General features: G+C 46.7%; 1 protein-coding gene across 1 annotated transcript; it reads right to left on the bottom strand.

Moving 5' to 3' along the window:
* Positions 1-1,305: 1,305 nt before the first annotated feature.
* Positions 1,306-12,369, bottom strand: LOC132571088 (uncharacterized). Its single transcript, XM_060237759.1, has 3 exons — positions 12,129-12,369; positions 4,763-6,743; positions 1,306-2,739 (listed from the first exon to the last, which is right to left on the bottom strand). Exon 2 carries the CDS (start codon positions 6,690-6,692, stop codon positions 4,770-4,772), a length of 1,923 nt encoding a protein of 640 aa, XP_060093742.1. The 5' UTR covers positions 6,693-6,743; positions 12,129-12,369; the 3' UTR covers positions 1,306-2,739; positions 4,763-4,769.
* Between the last annotated feature and the right edge of the window lie 5,987 nt (positions 12,370-18,356).

The following is an 18,356-nucleotide window of genomic DNA, read 5'->3' as shown; positions in this document are numbered from 1 at the left end:
GGTGGGTGAGGCTGAGAGGACTCTCACAGCAGCTGCCCTTTCAAGGACAACTCCTGCAAGAGCTATGGCTAACTCAAGGCAATTCCAGCAGCTGCAAGTGGAGGCTGGCTATTAGTATTCATCTTTTCCTGTCAGCCAGCTTGGAGAAAGCATTTCTCCCTTTAAATCACTTCTCCAAGCCAAGCCAGCCAGAAGCTTGGAGACTGCATTTTAATGTAAAAGTTGCTTTCTTTCTGTCTCTCCTTCGCCTCATCTATTTGCCTTCCTTCCTGTCTTGCAGCTCTCAAACAACTAGACAGCTTCAAGGGGTTAGATAAAAATATGGGGGTTAGATAAAAATATGGAGCAGAGGTCCATCAGTGGCTATTAGCCACAGTGTGTATATATGTGTGTGTATACACACACACACAATTTTTTTTGGCCAATGTGTGACACAGTGTTGGACTGGATGGGCCATTGGCCTGATCAAACATGGCTTCTCTTATGTTCTTAATGCTTATTCTATGTGGTTCTCACATTAAGCATGTTTGGCAACGTCTGCCATAGACCTTTAGAAGGCTGCATCCTGTGAAGGCCGGTCTTTCCTTGCTCCAGTGCAGGCTTAGCTGATGGGTTGAGCAAGAGCAGATCAGCAGTTTCTCTCCACCTCCTGGTAAACTTTGCAGAAAGGCCTGAGCTCTCTGCTGTGCTCTGCCTTCCCTGCACCCCTAGAGGCTGCAGCCAGAACTACATTAGAATTTCTTTTTAAATGCATTCCATGAAGAGGGCACTGACCCTCCAGCTGATAACATTGTGATAGGAATGTTCAGCTGATGGCCAAAGCTTCTTATAGTGAAGAGGGAAACCATATTAAAAAGAAGAAGACTGCAGATTTATACCCTGCCCTTCTCTTTGAATCAGTCTCAGAGCGGCCCATGATCTCTTTTATCTTCCTCCCCCACAACAGACACCCTGTGAGGTGGGTGGGGCTGGAGAGGGCTCTCACAGCAGCAGCCCTTTAAAGGACAACTCCTGCGATAGCTATGGCTGACCCAAGGCCATTCCAGCAGGTGCAAGTGGAGGAGTGGGGAATCAAACCCGGTTCTCCCAGATAAGAGTCCGCACACTTAACCACTACACCAAACTGGCTCCCCCCAAAAGTGAAGTCGCATGCAATGTGTTTTCATTAAATGGAAGCCACATGAAGCTGCAGTTGAAACTCAAATTCTTACTGTTCAGGATGACAAAACTATTGACCTCTGCTCGGACTGTCCATTCGTCTGGGCAGCGGGGAAAAAAAGATTTATTCAGCGATTGGTCAAGTGATTTTTTTTCTAAACATAAGCTTTATTAGAATAGCAACAAAAGATAATTTCATCAACAGGTTTGATACTGTTGCTAATTAACAAAACAAACTGGTCAGTTGTTCCTGTGAAACACTTTTAAAAACCCTATAATGCATTACTCTTAACGTTTAAACAATATTAGGTGAGGTTCTATAGATGTGAACTCTCCATCCCTTTGGCTTTTATAGGGGAAAACCAGGGTCAGCCTGCAGTTTCAATTCAGAAAAAAAAATTAAAACAGAAATAAAGCTAAGTAACAGCAACTTCCAAAATAGACAAAACAAAAACAAATTCTTAAAGGCCGATTTTTCCCAGAGATCCCTGCAGTTATATAGCAGGTGGCCAACAGGAGGCGCTCTTGCTCTGCTGCAGAACTCATGGCAAGCAGCCCTCCTCCTTCCTCTGCTATCAAAGGACAGGAGAATGAAATTTTAAAAGGTCAGCTGACAACCTAAGCTTACCATTCCCCAGATCCAGGTGGGGGTTTCCCCACTTTTCTGTGCTCCTTCCTGCAGTGGACCAGCTGGCTGGCGAGAGGAAATCCCGCCCCCAACAGCGAAGTCACGTGCAATATGCTTTCATCTCTTCCAGAAGTGATGCCAGCCGGTGACACGGGGGGCAATGCTCTATGGTAAAATCGCCCTCAAATCATATTTTGCCCCCAAAGCAGAGTGTCTCTCCCCTGACGTCACCAACACACAAACATCACTTCCGGAAGCGACACCAGCACATCGCGCAACGTCCCCATCCGCTCCGGAAATGCCCCCCAAATCCCACCACTGGCGCTAAAGGAACAACCTGGCAACCCTAGCCTAACCCATGATGGTATTTGATTCGTGGTTGCCTCTTAGGATTAGCACGCTGGTCAGGTGACCCATCTAAACATTGCCTAAACTTCTATTAGAACTGCCAATGTTTTAATGGGTCAGCTGACAAGCGGCCACCCCTAGAAATGATTAGACTAGATTATGGGATACTGCAAAGTACATTGTAGTTCACAGCAAAGAGTATAGTTAGGGCATTAACAACTATTCCTGTCTAATTTGGTTTCAGACTGTGACTCGCTTCTGGAGGAAACAAATTAAGCTTGTAACAGTACAGTAATCACATCCAATTTCATCTGTTCCATCAAACTACTTTGAGCAGTCTATAAGATCACAGCACCGCAGCCACTGGTGAAGGAGAGGAGAACGCAGCCCATTATTCTTGATGTTGTAACTATATCATATCCCATTGGCCACCGACTTAGCTGATTTAGAAGAAGGTATCCAGTTCACAAGGGATCCGAGATGGGTTCTCCCCCCCTCAGAGTTTTTGGTCCTCCAGCAACATTTATTGAGGGTTATTATTTGCAGCCATGATGTGCTGGTTCATACATACGCTGAATTTCTTCTGTAAAAGGCAGGATGAACACCTAAAAAAAATAAGAAAATAAACATTTTTTTTCTGTCCTTTATTTTGTGAAATCTGTTTTAGGCATCCCCGTGATTGCACCTTTGAGGTACACAGCGCTCTACACAGAGATAGAAATACATTTTCAAAAAGAAGCCCTGGCCCCCATGAGTTTGCAACTGAAAGGTAGATAGAAGTCAAGAGGAGGAAACAGAGAGTGGAGGGGATAGGAGTGACAAAAATTGAATTGCACAGGGGAAAAGATAAGTCTGCACCCACATGGCTGTTTTGACCTACGCCAGGGGTGTCAAACATGCGGCCTGGGAACTGGATCAGGTCCCCAGAAGGGTCCCATCAGGCCTGCAAGCAAATCAAAAGTAGGCTTGCAGCTTACAGGTACACACTTGAACAACACCTGAACAGCATACTCAAGATTGCTACAGCACAGACATTTGTCTCCAGTTTTTGATGTGGTAATTCAGAACGAGAGGTGTCAGTTATCAGAGAAATAAACAAAATATTGCAAGAGTGCTGATGTTTTAAGCTTTTAAGAAAATCTTTGTGTTTGTCTCTGTCTGCTACCTGGCCTCACATTTTATGACACACATGGCCTGGCCCAACAAAGTCTCGTTTATGTCAGATCCGGCCCTCATAACAAATGAGTTCGACATCCCTGACCTACGCTGACCTCCAAACCAGAGTGATTCCCTGCCCCGACCCCAGAGCATCCATATGACACCATCCTTCCCAGATTTTCACATGCTTTGCTCTACTTCACACTTTCCCAGACCTGTTTTGCTATGATCCTTCCAGGAAGATCACAGTCCTGGCGGGTGAGAACATAGTCTGGATGGAGATTCCCACCCATGGCTGGAGCCATTTTACTACCATCGTCCCTTTGTAACCGCCATTTCCCCTGCACTACAGAGCTCTTTGCCAGCTTTTTTTTTTTAAAAAAGGCAGTTACTATATTGCTATAAGAGCCCCGTGGCATAGAATGGTGAAGCTGCAGTACTGCAGCCCTAAGCTCAGCTCACGACCTGAGTTCGATCCCGGTGGAAGCTGGGTTCAGGCAGCAGGCTCGAGGTTGACTCAGCCTTCCAAGGTTGGTAAAATGAGTGCCCAGCTTGCTGGGGGGGGGGGGGAGCGTAGATGACTGGGGAAGGCAATGGCAAACCATCCCGTAAAAAGTCTGCCATGAAAACGTTGTGAAAGCAACGTCACCCCAGAGTTGGAAATGGTGCTTGCACAGGGGACTACCTTTACCTTTTTATATTGCTATAGCAGCTACTGATAGCAAGAAAAAAGCCCTCTGGCAGCATTGAGAGCTGAATGGAATGTAACCCCAGTGAAGATGCTGTTTCAGTGTCAAATCCCTCAGCACTCACAGCAGAGAACCACTGTGGATGCTGCCAGACACTATCCATAGGGTATCTAATCCACCGCTGTTTCTCTCTTTACCAGAGGAGGTGGCTATTGTTTGGCCAACCTACCCCCTACTGGCTACTGATGGCCAAACTGGGGTTCGGGAGCCACATATGGCTCTTTCACACATATTGTGCGGCTCTCAAAGTCCCTACCGCCCCGTCGTCTGGCTTGGAGAAGGCATTTCTCCCTTTAAATCACTTCTCCAAGCCAAGCCAGCCAGTGGTTTGGATAATGTATTTAAAGTTAAGGTTGCTTTCTTTCCACCTCTCCTTCTTTTCCCCCATCTATTTGCCTTCCTTCTTGCTCTCAAACACCTGATGTTCATGTCTTGCGGCTCTCAAATATCTGACATTTATTCTACGTGGCTCTTACATTAAGCAAGTTTGTTCTAGCCTGAGGGCAAACAAGAAAACACAGTCTGACAGTCTTGGATTTGCAGCTGATGGGTGAAGCTGGAGGCTCTGGCCATTCTGGAGATTTGGGGACAGTGACTTTAAGGGTCAGAGGCTGGGGAAGATCTTGAAAGGGCAGAGGTTCAGAGAGGGCCGGGCCTTTGTGCGCTGTACAAGTACAACTACATTGACTTAAAACCTATGTAAATAACATTCTGTTCTTACATTAAAGTTATGATGCCTGTGGAATGTCATCTTCTGGTTCCTCCTTTTTACACTTGTATTCTGGCTCGCCCCTTGCTGCTCTAAGCAACTCCGGGTTCTTGTACAGGAACTCGTGGAAGTCTGCGCAGGAAATGTTGAAGTTCAGTTGGACCTGCAGCTCGGCTTTCACCACACAGTCGCTCAGTCTGTTTTTGTCCTTGCTCCACAGCTGGGCCATGAGATTGTAAACTTTCTCACAGAAAGCGTTGGACACAGGAATGGAAAGCACGAAAGAGACTAACTTCAGCAGCTGGCTCTCCGCACGTTCTGGGATTTGCCTGAAAACTTTCACCCACCGCTGATCAACTTTCTGCTCCTTGGAGACAATCTCTTCTCGGAGTTTCTGCAATACGCAGTACTCGTTGTACAGCTGGTCGATGTCAATATCGATACAGAGGGCCGTCACCAGGGTCACCAAATCGAACCACTTCACCTCGCTGTTCAACGAGAGCACCGCCATCTGCTCGAAAATCGACGTCTCAAAATAATACCACTGCTCCAGGTATGCGATGCACCGGGACAGCGTCTTCTCCGCTTCCTCGGTGAATTTTCGGTTCTCGAACGCAGAGATGTTGCTTAAAATGACCTGGGACGATTTCCCGTAGAATTTGTCCTCCTTCCTTCTCTTGAGCTTGGCATGGAGGTTTTCCAGGACGCTGTGCAATTCCGTGCAGGTGACGTGGTCGCATTCCAGTTTCTTCACGGACTCGGAAAAAATCCTCATCAGGTTGTGAATGAAGTGAACATAACACAGCGGGAGGGATGCGTGTTCGTCTGCACTGAATGCCTCCCACACAATCTTGAGGCACTCGTCCTCCCCCAGTGACAAGAAGTACGCCCTCAACACGGACCAGCTTTCAAGGATACGGTCAACAGCAGGCAGGAGGGACAGCCACCTTGTCGTGACGTGCTGAAGCACATCTTTGTACTCTGTTTCCACAAACTCGTAAAAAGACATAAGAGAGTCTATCCTTTTGGTAGAGGATGAAAACTCGCTGTACACCTTGAGGACGAAGGTTTCGACGTCAAAACTGAGTGCCCTCATTGCCTTCTTGAGGCAATTGTGGATCACGTGGCCCATACACCCCACCTGTATCAGTCCACCATTAAGCTGTTTGAGGTCCTGGAACACAGACCAGTGTTTCCCAAAATCCACAGAGGCATTATCAATCATGTACGAGGCCATCCGGGTCACACTCAGACCGTTTTCCTGTAGAATAGTGGCAATCCGTGACGCAACTGAATCGCTCGACAATTCGCTATAAAAATCAAGCAAGCCGTGCTTAATTCCTTCTGTCGCCGAAAAGTAACGTATGGTCACGGGGAAATATTGCCTACTTCCCTTGTTGTAGGCGTCAGAGCCAACTGAAAAAAACGGCACTTCCTCCAACTCCTTCAACAAAAGCTCTTGAGATTTGGGGGCCAAAACAGTCACTGCGATGCTGGTGGCTTTTGCCGCTCCGCATGACATTTTTCTTGCCACAACGGAATCAGGTAAAATCCCCGAGAGCATTTTGTATGCGCAATCTTCGCTCGCGTAACTTAGCTGGTGCACGATGTTGTGATAAACCTGCCCCAGTTCTGCAACGGTCACCATGTCTTCCTGGTAGACGTCAGTTTCGGTTAAAAGCACCGGGATTTGCGGCATGTCTTTATGCTGTTTCTCCGATTCCCTGTGCTTGGAGCTGTCCGCATGGCTGGTCACCGCTCTTCTTCCCTCGTATTTTATGGAGAAGCCTTGATGGCACAGAATGCATTCTGCTGTCATCCCGTCGATCTTCCGGAGCCAGTTTTTGAATGCATCTTCTTTGCACCAATCGTCCTTAAAACAGCAATAGTACTTTCTCTTCTTCACTGAGCCAGTGGTGGAATTCCCCTCACCAGCATCCATGTTTCCCTGATCCTGATGTCCTGTCGATATTTTCTGAGCCAAGCCTGCCTCCTGTAAACAAAGATCAACAAAACAAATTGCTTTTAATTCCATACAGGTTGGAACTCCACACCCCGCCCCCCCCCCCGCAAACACACACACACACTCACCCAGTAGGCACCTATTCGATCAGACAATACGTTGTGTTGTGTGTATTGTGGAAACCAATAGCTGAAGGATAACTGTACTCCTCCTTGTAGAAAACAAGTCTTTGCAGCATGGGCAGAATAATTCTGAGTGCCAAAGTCTCATTAAGATGTTCTGTGTGGCCTGAGAGCCAGTTTGGTGTAGTGGTTAAGTGTGCAGACTCTTATCTGGGAGAACCGGGTTTGATCCCCCACATACGCCTGCTGATGTGACTGTGGGTCAGCCATAAGTTCTCTCAAGGCTGTTCTGCTCAAGAGCAGTTCTGGGAGAGCTCTCTCAGCCCCACCTACCTCACAAGGTGTCTGTTGTGGGGAGGGGAAGGAGATTTGTAAGGCGCTCTGAGACTCCTTTGGCTAGTGAAGGGCAGGGTATAAATCCAATCTCTTCTTCTCTTCTGAGATGCTGTGAGACTTTCTAAAAACTAGTTGGTACAAGTTAATTTAGATACTTAGACTCCACTTTTCTCCCTAATGGAGACCCAAAGCAGCTTACAACTTCCTCCTGTCCTCCATTTTATCCTCACAACCACCACCATATGAGGTAGGGAGATCCAGGTGAACAGCCTTGTTGGTCTGAAGCAGCAGAACAGATTTTGAGACCAGTGGCACCTTTAAGACCAATAAAAGCTTATTCAAAGTATGAGCTTTCATAAGCAGACACACTTCTTCAGATACATGAAAATGAAAGCTCGTGTTTCATATATGCAGCCAGATGCCTCTACATAGGTGAGCAGCAAATTAGCATACAACTTAATGAAGATGCTTTGACATATGTAAAGACTAAATAGCAACAATATTTTGGATATAATTAGAGGGGGGGAACAGTGGAGCAGTAAATATGTCAAAGTAGGAGACTGACATGTAAAAATATCTTTGTTAATAGTTAAGAGCAGGACTTTTTTTGTAGCAGGAACTCCTTTGCATATTAGGTCACACACCCCTGATGTAGCCAATCCTCCTGGAGCTTACAGCAGGCCCTGCACTAAGAGCCCTGTAAGCTCTTGGAGGATTGGCTACATCAGGGAGGTGGAGCCTAATATGCAAAGGAGTTCCTGCTACCAAAAAAGCCCTGGTTAAGAGTAATTGAGACTCTGCAGTTAGGCACCATTCGTCTCCACTCACGCATAGCTGACAGCATCCTCTTAGGTTAGGCTGAGCGAGTATGACAGTCCCCAAATCACCCAGCAAGTTTCCATGGCAGAGTGGGGATTCAAGCCTGGATCTGCCAGACCCCAGTCCAACACTCTAAGTGGTCACTCTGCCCATGTAGCTTTAAAAAGCCACAACTACTTCTGCACACAAAACAACATACAACTCGAATCCTACACCACTGATTAATAGGGCTTCACCTAAGTGTGCCTAAGGACTGCAGGTTACCACCAAAAGGTGAGTCTGTGAACTTCCCAGAACATATGGAATCAATCTTAACAGTACCTTTCTCAGTCCATCAAAGCCAATGGGCTTAGAATGGTGCAGCAGGAGGTCCACCAGCAGGGCCAGAACTTCAGAAGCCTTCCCACTGTTGCCCCCCCCTCCCAAGCACCAAGAATACAGAGTGCCACTGCCCCAGACATAATGTTCCCATCTATACCTTCTGGTTAACAGCCACTTATGGACCTCTGTTCCGTATGTTTATCCAATCCCCTCTTGAAGCTGTCTATAATTGTAGCTGCCACCAATTCCTGTGGTTGTGGATTCCATGTGTTAATTACGCTTTGGGTGAAGAACTTCCTTTTATCTGTTCTAAGCTGCTTTGAGTCTCCAATAGGGAGAAAAGTGGGGTCTAAGAACTTCCTTTTATCTGTTCTAACATACTCAGTCATGTTATTGAGTGCCCATGAGCTCTTGTACTGTGAGAAAAGTACTTTATCTCCTTTCTCTATCCCATGCATCTTTTTAGAAACCTCTCCCCCCCAGTCTTTGTTTCTTCAGGATAAAAAGCCCTAATCTCTTTATGGCTTTCTTCATAGGGAAGGTGTTCCATCCCTTTAATAATTTTTGTTTTCCTTTTCTGCATCTTTTCCAATGCTATAATATCTTTTTGAGCTATTTTGACCAGATCCGTACTAAGTATTTCAAATGAAGCCACGCCATCGATTTATACAGGCTGATATGATACAGGCAAAAACTGAAGTCAGCTTCTCTGCCATTTTTCTATCATCCTTTAGTAAACCTTTCACTTCTTAGTCATCCAAGAGCCCAGCTCCCTCCCTGGTTGGTTTTCTGCTTCTAATTTATTTTAAGATATTTTTATTGGTGGTATTATATGTTTTTTGCAATATGAGCCTCATGGTCCCTATTTGCCTGTCTGATCACCTCCTTGCATTTTACTTGCCAAAGCTTGTGCTCCCTTTTATTTATCTCACTCAGACTAGAAGACGACGACGACTGCAGATTTATACCCTGCCTTTCTCTCCAAATCAGAGACTCAGAGCAGCTTACAATCTCCTGTATCTTCTCTCCCCACAGCAGACACCCTGTGAGGTGGGTGGGGCTGAGAGGGCTCTCACAGCAGCTGCCCTTTCAAGGACAACTCCTGCAATAGCTATGGCTAACCCAAGGCCATTCCAGCAGCTCTGAGGAGTGGGGAATCAAACTCGGTTCTCACAGATAAGAGTCTGCGCACTTAAGCACTACACCAAACTGACTAGCCTTCCACCGCTTAAAGGAATCTATTTCTTTTTACTGCTTCCATGACTTTGTTTGTTAACCATGCTGGCTTTTAAAAAAGACCTATTTGTACCTTTCCTAACCTGTGATATACATCAGGGGTGGCTAACGGTAGCTCTCCAGATGTTTTTTTGCCTACAACTCCCATCAGCTCCAGCCAGCATGGCCAGTGGCTGGGGTTGATGGGAGTTGTAGGCAAAAAACGTCTGGAGAGCTACTGTTGGCCACCCCTGATATACATTTTATCAGCGCTTCCAGTACTGTAGTTTTAAAAAGTTTGCAAGCTTTCAGAAGCGAATTGATCCTCCTTAACTTTACTTTCAGTTTCTTCTTCACAAGGCCCTTCATTTGAGAGAAGTTGCCCTTTCTTAAATTAAATGTGGCTGTGTTGGTCTTCTGGGGAAACCTTCTATGTACATAACTGCTAAACTTAACAGCCTTGTGGATTCAGTTGGGTAGCCATGTTGGTCTGAAGCAACAAAACAAAGTTTGAGTCCAGTGACATTTTTAAGACCAACCAAGTTTACTTCTGGGTATAAGCTTCTGTTTGCACGAATTAAATGTGTTCGTCTTAAAGGTGCTACTGGATTCAAACTTGTTCTTAACAGTATTATGGTCACTATTCCCAATTGTCACTATCATGTTTGCATCTCTCACCAGGTAGTGAACATTACTTAGGATCAAGTTCAGGACTGCCTTCCCCCAAGTACGTTCTGTGGCCATCTGCTCCATGGCACAGTTGTTGAGTGTATCTAGAAACCCAACCCCTTCCTCCTGACTTGAACACATGCCTATTGACCCAATCAATGTGTGAGTAAAGAACCTATTATGACAAAGTTATTCATCTAGCTGCTTTCTTTTATTCTTTTGCTGTTTTTAAATAATTTTCTAACCTTTGATCTGGTGGGCAATAACAAACTCTCACAGTTAAGCTTCCTTTTGGCCCCACTATTCCCACCCAGAGTATCTCTGTAAGCAAATCTATTTTTTTTTAAAAGTCTCAGTTTCACTGGAGTTACACACAACCTCACTCCAACATTTTGTGGCTGGCTCTGTGTCTCACGACAGCCATTGTACCCACCACCAATTCCAAAGAAATCTTCAGGTTTATTAATATCTGCTTCTGTAATGCTGAATGAGCTTTCACCAGCACGTTACAATTACCAACTATTATAATAAATTCAGGGGGAGGAACACCTCTCATATTTATCCCAGAGCAAAGTGGCTTTATAATTCTAAAAGTATGATGGCACATTTGTAAAAGTTTCATAAATCTTTGTCCTCTTACCATACAAGGTACAAATCACAGCCTGCACTGAAAAGTATCATCCAAGTAATTACTTTCAGTTGCAATTGGGAAAGTCTTACACAAAACATGCCTCTTCCATACTTTCCATGCATAGCCTCTTTCATAGGCCAAGTCCCTAACTTTGTCGTCATCCTGGGATATCTCTGGCACATCCAGGAGCAGCACTGCATATTCTTAACAGAATCTGGCGTACTATTGTCAGCTACCATTCTGAAACCATCCCCTCACAAGATTCTGGGAAGCAGGTCTCAGGTGAATACATTCCTCTGAATGGATATATCACAAATCTGCTTCAAATGCACTTTGCTCCACAGCTCCCACCTAACGTTTTCTTGGCTGGGAAGACTTCCATCCAAGAAGCCACCTGCTCCCCCATTCCAAAATGCCTCACCATTGTGCTCCTGAATACACCCTCCCCCCAAAGTAACTGGCAGAGGGGATCAGAGATCGGCTATGGGGGGGAGGGAACCAACACACCTGGAGTTGCCAAGCCCATTTCAAGAAATATCTGGGGACTTTGGGGGGTGGAGCCAGGAACAAGGTTGTGACAAACATAGTTGAACTCCAAAGGGAGTTCTGGCCATCACATTGAAAGGGACTGCACACCTTTTAACTGCCTTCCGTCCACTGGAAATAATGAAGGATGGGGCACCTTTTTTGGGGGGGGCTCATAGAATTGAACTCCCTTGTCCAATCCTTTTGAAACGTGGAGGGTGTTTTGAGGAGAGGCATCAGATGCTATGCTACAGATACTCATGGATCAATTCTCCATTATACCCTATGGGAATCGCACTCCATAGGGAAAAATGAGAGTGCCCAGCAGACATTCTTCCCCTCGCTTTCTGATAACCCTGAAGGGGGGAGGGCCTCCAAACTGGGGGATCCCGTACCCCCTCCTGAGGATTGGCATGCCTAAACACATCCCGTTTCTGTCCCTGGAAGCCTTAACCTCTAAGGTATAGTTTAATTCAACAAATGCAACCTTCTTTTGTTTTTCCTTCAGGTACAATTTCTTACCCACCCCTAGGGCCGCTGCTTGCTCGATGGTGCCAGTAGTGGGGTTTGGCTCAAGGCCCCAATCTACAAGAGGGTCCAGCACCGAATAGGGTCTAAAATCTACCCCTAAATCACTTCTTAACGCAATTCTCCCCTCCCAAAAGCTCAGGGCGGCATGCCTAAAAATACCCTCCAGGCTCGAATACGGGAGGAAGAGTTCCCACCCAACTAACTTTAGGGGAACACTATTTGAACCTGCCCTGGCACGACTCTTACCTTTTCCTTCGCCCCTCCTCGCTTCGCCTCTCTTGCAGTATTTCTCGGCCCAGCTGGCTCTTCCCCCACTTTTCAGCAAGGCTCCAGCTCCACTTTTGGCGCAGGAAATCACCGACCCTCCTCGACGCTCCAAGTGCCAGGAAGAGGGGGAAAGAAAAGGGGGAAGAGAGAGGCGCTCCGGGCCGCTCTAGGAATCTCCTGCTTTTTCCTGGCCCTTTCGCTTCCTGAGTCATTTTCTACCAAAGAGACGCCACAGCTGCGGGATTCCTAGAAAGGCTCCAGATACTTCCGGCTAGTCAGTCAACGGCCACGGAGGCGGAAATGGTTTTTTTTGCTATTCGCTGGGAGATTGAAGTCGGTTCAGGGGGACATTTTCCAGTGATTAGTCTTGTTCCTAGGGAAGTCTTATTCAGCTATTTTGAATAGGGTTGCCAATCCCCAGGTGGGGGCAGGGTCATCAGAAAGCCGGAGGGGAGGGAGGGAAATATCTGCTGGGCACCCTATTATTCCCTATGGAGACCGATTCTCATAGAGTATGAAGGAGAATTGATCGGGGTGTGTGTGTGTGTTTTGAGATGGAGGCACCAAATCTCCAACATAGTATCTGGTGCCTCTCCTCAAAACACCCTCCAAGTTTCAAGAAGATTGGACCAGGGGGTCCAATTCTATGAGCCCCCAAAGAAGGTGCCCCTATTATTCCAGTGGAGGGAAGGCATTTAAAAGGTGTGCTGTCCCTTTAAATGTGATGGCCGGAACTCCCTTTGGAGTTCAATTATGCTTGTCACAACCTTGCTCCACCCCCATGTCTCCTGGCTCCACCCCCAAAGTCCCCAGATATTTCTTGAATTGGACTTGGCAACCCTAATTTTGACGGTTCTCTCCCCCCCCCCCCCCAGAAGTGATATAATTCTGGCACTGGAAAAATAAATTAGGGATGACAGCCTCCAGGTGGGATCTGTGGATCCCCTGGAAGTACAGTTCATCTCCAGATGATCAGCCCCTCTGGATAAAATGGAATCCTTTGAGGGTGGGCTCCATGGCATCGTACCCCACTGAAGTCCTTGTCCTCTCCAGGCTCCATTCCCAAATCTGGAGATTCCCAACCTAGATCTGGCAACCCTTTGTGAGCTACAAATTTGCACTGAATGCAAAGCAGATGCTGTCTTATTGAGCCACAGTCCAAATAGGAAAGGAAAATTCCTGGAGAGAACTTCGCTTTTTCCTAAACTAGCATAGGTTGCCCACCTTCAGGTAAGGCCTGGAGATCTCAGGGAAATCAGGGGTCATTTCATAGAAAAAGAGGTGCTGGAGCTCATTAGCACAACTCATTTGCATATGCCACACACCCCTGGCATTACCGGAAGGTGTACTAAATTGTAGCAGCTCAGCATCTATCTTAAAGTGCTTCTTGAATTATAATTGTCATAATAAAACCCTACTCCATTCAGACTTTTTAAATTACTTTCTCCTCTGTGGCCACAGTGCCATGATGAAGATTTCCATCTGCCTGCTTTGTATGTTTTGGTTATTTTCCCTTTTTTTGTGGGGGGAAATATTAGAAAGTTTGTCAAATCTTAAGAGTTCAGCAAAAATTTTCACAGGGGGTTTGAACAATGGAGCCCAGAAGCAATTATAAGGGCGGGGAGGGGGGGGGAGAAAGTGCACAGTAAAATTTAGAGGTTCCAGAGCTCCGCTCCTGTGAGCTCCTGCCCAAAATGAGGCCTGCCGAGAATTATAATGGCTCTCCAGACTGTAGAGGTCATTTCCCATTGATAAATTGCATTTCTTTATTAATGTGATTTATAGTTGTCTTTTCTCATAGGGACTCAAGGTGGAGTACGCATAGTAAGACAATCAACAAACTGGGATACTCAATAAGCAATGCATTAGACTTGTAGAAGTCTGAAGGCAATGAGAAAGAACTGAAGCATAGCATAAATATTTAACGTGCCAAGTAGTACAGAAATTACATAATGGGACCCTTCTTACAAGTAAGCTTTCCACAGCAGTATAGACCACATACAGTCTCAAACGTTTACCCAAGTAAGTTTTGTGAGCCATTTTGTGCAATGCAACCCTGTTACCTGCACAGAAAAGCCCTCTTGAATAATTCAGTTTTGTGCTGTTTGCAGGAAACCGGGGGATGGGAGCTTTCCTGACCTTGGGCAGGCCATTCAACAGGGCAGGAGCCACAATGGAGGGCAGTTGTTGATTCTGCCCATTTGTAAGGTTGGCACTTGCCCCTGCTGATATGAGCCATGTTGTTATTGCAGCATCAATCCAGGCAGCCAGATCAGTGACCGCTTTGGAGAGTAGACTCTGTGGCATTATGCCCTCTTGAGGTCTAACATGACATTAGACATCAGCTAGAACTTCTGTCATCACATCCCATCCCAATTTTTGCCTATATGTGACGTCAGCATATAACTTGACATTGTTTCCACCCCTCCAGGGATGGCCCTTGACTGTCTGGCGCCCCAGGCAAGGCCAACTTCTGGTGCCCCTCCCCCCACACTGATAATATCACTGAGTCACATGGACGCCCCCAGAAGCCCAGTGCCCTAGGCAGTCACCTAGTTTGCCCAGTGGCAGAGCTGGCCCTGTACCCCTTGCCCCACCCCAAAAGTTCCCAGGGATGGTCAGCCACCCCTTAGCATCCCCATTCTGAATGGCAGCTACAAGCATTCAGGCATGATCGACAGTCAATGGTTTTCAGTGTAAGGTGGTGGCTATGTATTCATTGCAAAGTTCCATAGTGGGGTCCATGAACACATGAAGCTGCCTTATACTGAACCAGACCATTGGTTTATCAAAATCTGTATTATCTACGCAGACTGAGTGGCAGCAGCTCTCCAGGGTCTCGGGTGAAGGTCTTTCACATCACCTATCACCTGATCCTTTGAACTGGAGATGCTGCCAGGGATTGAACCTGGGACCTGCTACCACTGAGCCGTGGCCCCTCCCCGAGCTCTCAAGGGATAGCTTGAGATAGGATTGAAGCAGAAGGGTTTGTCATAGGATTGCCAAGTCCAATTCAAGAAATATCTGGGGACTTTGGGGATGGAGCCAGGAGACTTTGGGGGTGGAGTCAGGAGACATCAGGGTGGAGCCAGGAGCAAGGTTGAGACAAGCACGATCGAACTTCAAAGGGAGTTCTGGCCATCACATTTAAAGGGACCGCACACCTTTTTTAATGCCTTCCCTACATTGGAAATAATCAAGGAAACTTGGAGGATGTTTTGAGGAGAGGCATTGGATGCTATGCTGCAAATTCAGTGCCTTTGCCTCAAAAAATAACTCCCCCAGAGCCCCAGATACCCATGGATCAATTCTCCATTATACTCTATGGGACTCAGCCTCCATAGGGAATGATGGAGTGCCCAGCAGACATTTCCCTCCCCCACCCCACTTTCTGATGACCCTGAAGTGGGGGGAGGGCTTCCAAACTGGGGGATCCCCTGCCCTCACCTAGGGGTTGGCAGCCCTAGTTTGTCACCCTGGATGACTTCCCTCCTGTTCTTCCATATTCCTCTTCCCCCCCACCCCACCCCACCCCACCCCACCATCCTACTGAGCATTTCCTTCCCATTCAAAACTGACAAGGGCTCTCTCTTGAAAGGACAGCAAAGCCATTGGCCGTCAGCAACACAGAGTCATCTGCCACAGCATCTACATTAAACTAAGGCATCCAAGGACCTGATCTCACTGTATAGCCCTGTCTACTTCTATGCCAAAGCTATACAGAAAATGTACTTATATGGATTGGTCCAGGGTGAAGTTCAAGTTGGGGTGAACATTGTTGACATCACATAGAATTGGAAGGGACCTCCAGGGTCATCTAGTGCAACGTATGAACATATGAAGCTGCCTTATACTGAATCAGACCCTTGGTCCATCAAAGTCAGTATTGTCTTCTCAGACTGGCAGCAGCTCTCCAGGGTCTCAAGCTGAGGTTTTTCACACATATTTGCCTGGACCCTTTTTTGGAGATGCCAGGGATTGAACCTGGGACCTTCTGCTTCCCAAGCAGATGCTCTACCACTGAGCCACCGTCCCTCCCAAACCTCCACAATGCAGGAACTTCACCAATATATCTCCCTCTTGCCTCAGTTTGAAAACCTTCAAGGAAGGAGAGCCCACCACCACCTCACAAGGAAGCCTGTTCCACTGAGGAACTGCTCTATCACCCAAAGGGTGATTAACGTATGGAATTCACTGCCACAGGAGGTGGTGGCAGCTACAAGCACAGCCAGCTTCAAGAGGATATTAGATAAACATATGGCGCAGAGGTCCATCAGTGCTATTAGCCACAAGGTATAGATTGAACTCTCTGTTGGGGCAGTGATGCTCTGTATTCTTGGTGCTGGGGGGCACAGTGGGAGGGCTTCTAGTGTCCTAGCTCCACTGGTGGGCATCCTGATAGCACTTGAGGGTTTTTTTGGCCACTGTGTGACATAGTGTGTTGGACTGGATGGGCCATTGGCCTGATCCAACATGGCTTCTCTTATGAGATCTCCTGGAATTACAACCAGTCTCCAGAATACAGAGATCAATCACCGTGGAGAAAATGGCTGCTTTGGAGGGTGGAGTCTATGACATTGGACCCTGCTGAGGCTCCTCCTAAACTCTTGCTTTTGTGAAGATAAAATGGAGGTAAGGAGAGCGATGGAAGCTGTTGGATCCCCAGTGGGAGAAAATGGGGATATGCAGGAGGTAAATTAATAGAATTGCTAATCATTTATTGATAAAACCGCAAATCCCTGATAAAGGCTTTTCACCTAGAAACAAGACACAAAAGGAACTAGAGAATGTGAAAGAAAAAAATCTGTTTTAAAATGCCATTAATGTATGTGGAAAAAATCTTTTGACTCTGACAGATGGAAAAACTTGATGTGAGGTGGATGGTTTTTGAAAAAAATCTCAAAACACAAGGTTACCACAATGTATGTGGTTAAGTATGTGGACTCTTATCTGGGGGAATTGAGTTTGATTCCCCACTCCTTTGATTCCATTTGCAGCTGCTGGAATGGCCTTGGGTCAGCCCTAGCCTTCACAGGAGTTGTCCTTGAAAGGGCAGCTGCTGTAAAAAGCTCTCTCAGCCCCACCTACCTCACAGGCTGTCTGTTGTGGGGGTGGGGGGTGAGGAGGTAAAGGAGATTGTGACCGCTCTGAGACTCTGAGAGTTAGAGTATAGGGCGGGATATAAACCCAATATCTTCTTCTTTGTGAGAAGATAAAAGGTTTTCAGTAACTTCTGAGAGTGCCTCTGGGCAGATGCAGAGTGCCCTCCCACATTATCAACAATGCTTATGGCTCAGAGAGGGCTTGAAGGCCAAAGGACAGGGCCTCCAAGAAAGACTGAATCTGGTTCTGGAGGTTAAATACCATCTTCCCTGCCAGGTAAGGCAGCTTTTCCACACAAGGGGTTAAACTGAGAGAGCTCCACTTGCTAGAGAGTCTGCGTTGTATGGACATCCTTTTCTTGTCTCTCCCCCAAGGCTCGGTGGAAAGAAACTGCCTTTGGGGTCGTTTTGAAGGTGGGCGTCTCTTGCATATTTCCAGGGGCTGCAGCCCAAGTCAGTAACTGAGAGAGGTGAGTTTTGGAAAAACTCGGTAGATCAGAAAGTGAGTCCGCTTTGCATCGAGTGACTACACCAACTAATTTAACCTTGTCTCTTCTGACTGGCAACCGCTCTCCAGGGTCTCTGGCAGGGAAAGATCCTTTTAACTGGAGATGCTTTGGAGTTGCTCTAAGGACTCAAAGCTGATGCTCTACCCGTTCCTTTCTCCTGGCACCTCCTTTCAAGGGCAAGCTCTTGCTGCCTTAATATCCTGTTAGACAGCCGACCTGTCTTTTTTCTCTCCGTTTTGTCTACCAGCAGCGACTCACAAAAAAGCTCCCGCCTTGCCACAAAATGTGCTAGTCTTTATGGTGTTCCTGGACTCTTGCTCGTTTCTACATTTCCACACAGTAAGCCTCTGTTAAAGGGGCAGGACACTTTTCTTTAGGCTTGCTGATAGCCATAGCTTCAGAAGCTATACTTGTCTAAGATAGCCAGTTTGGTGTAGTGGTTAAGTGTGTGGGCTCTTATCTGGGAGAACCGGGTTTGATGCCCCACTCCTCCATTTGCAGCTGCTGGAATGGCCTTGGGTCAGCCATAGATCTTGCGAGAGTTGTCCTTGAAAGGGCAGCTTCTGTGAGAGCTCTCTCAGCCCCACCTACCTCAC

The sequence above is a fragment of the Heteronotia binoei genome, chromosome 5 (assembly GCF_032191835.1).
Source record: "Heteronotia binoei isolate CCM8104 ecotype False Entrance Well chromosome 5, APGP_CSIRO_Hbin_v1, whole genome shotgun sequence".
Lineage (NCBI taxonomy): Eukaryota > Metazoa > Chordata > Lepidosauria > Squamata > Gekkonidae > Heteronotia > Heteronotia binoei.
This window is presented reverse-complemented; position numbering and strand designations above follow the sequence as displayed.

Excerpts from the sequence above, each read along its gene's own strand:
- LOC132571088 (XM_060237759.1), bottom strand. The coding sequence starts at position 6,692 with ATGGATGCTGGTGAGGGGAATTCCACCACTGGCTCAGTGAAGAAGAGA.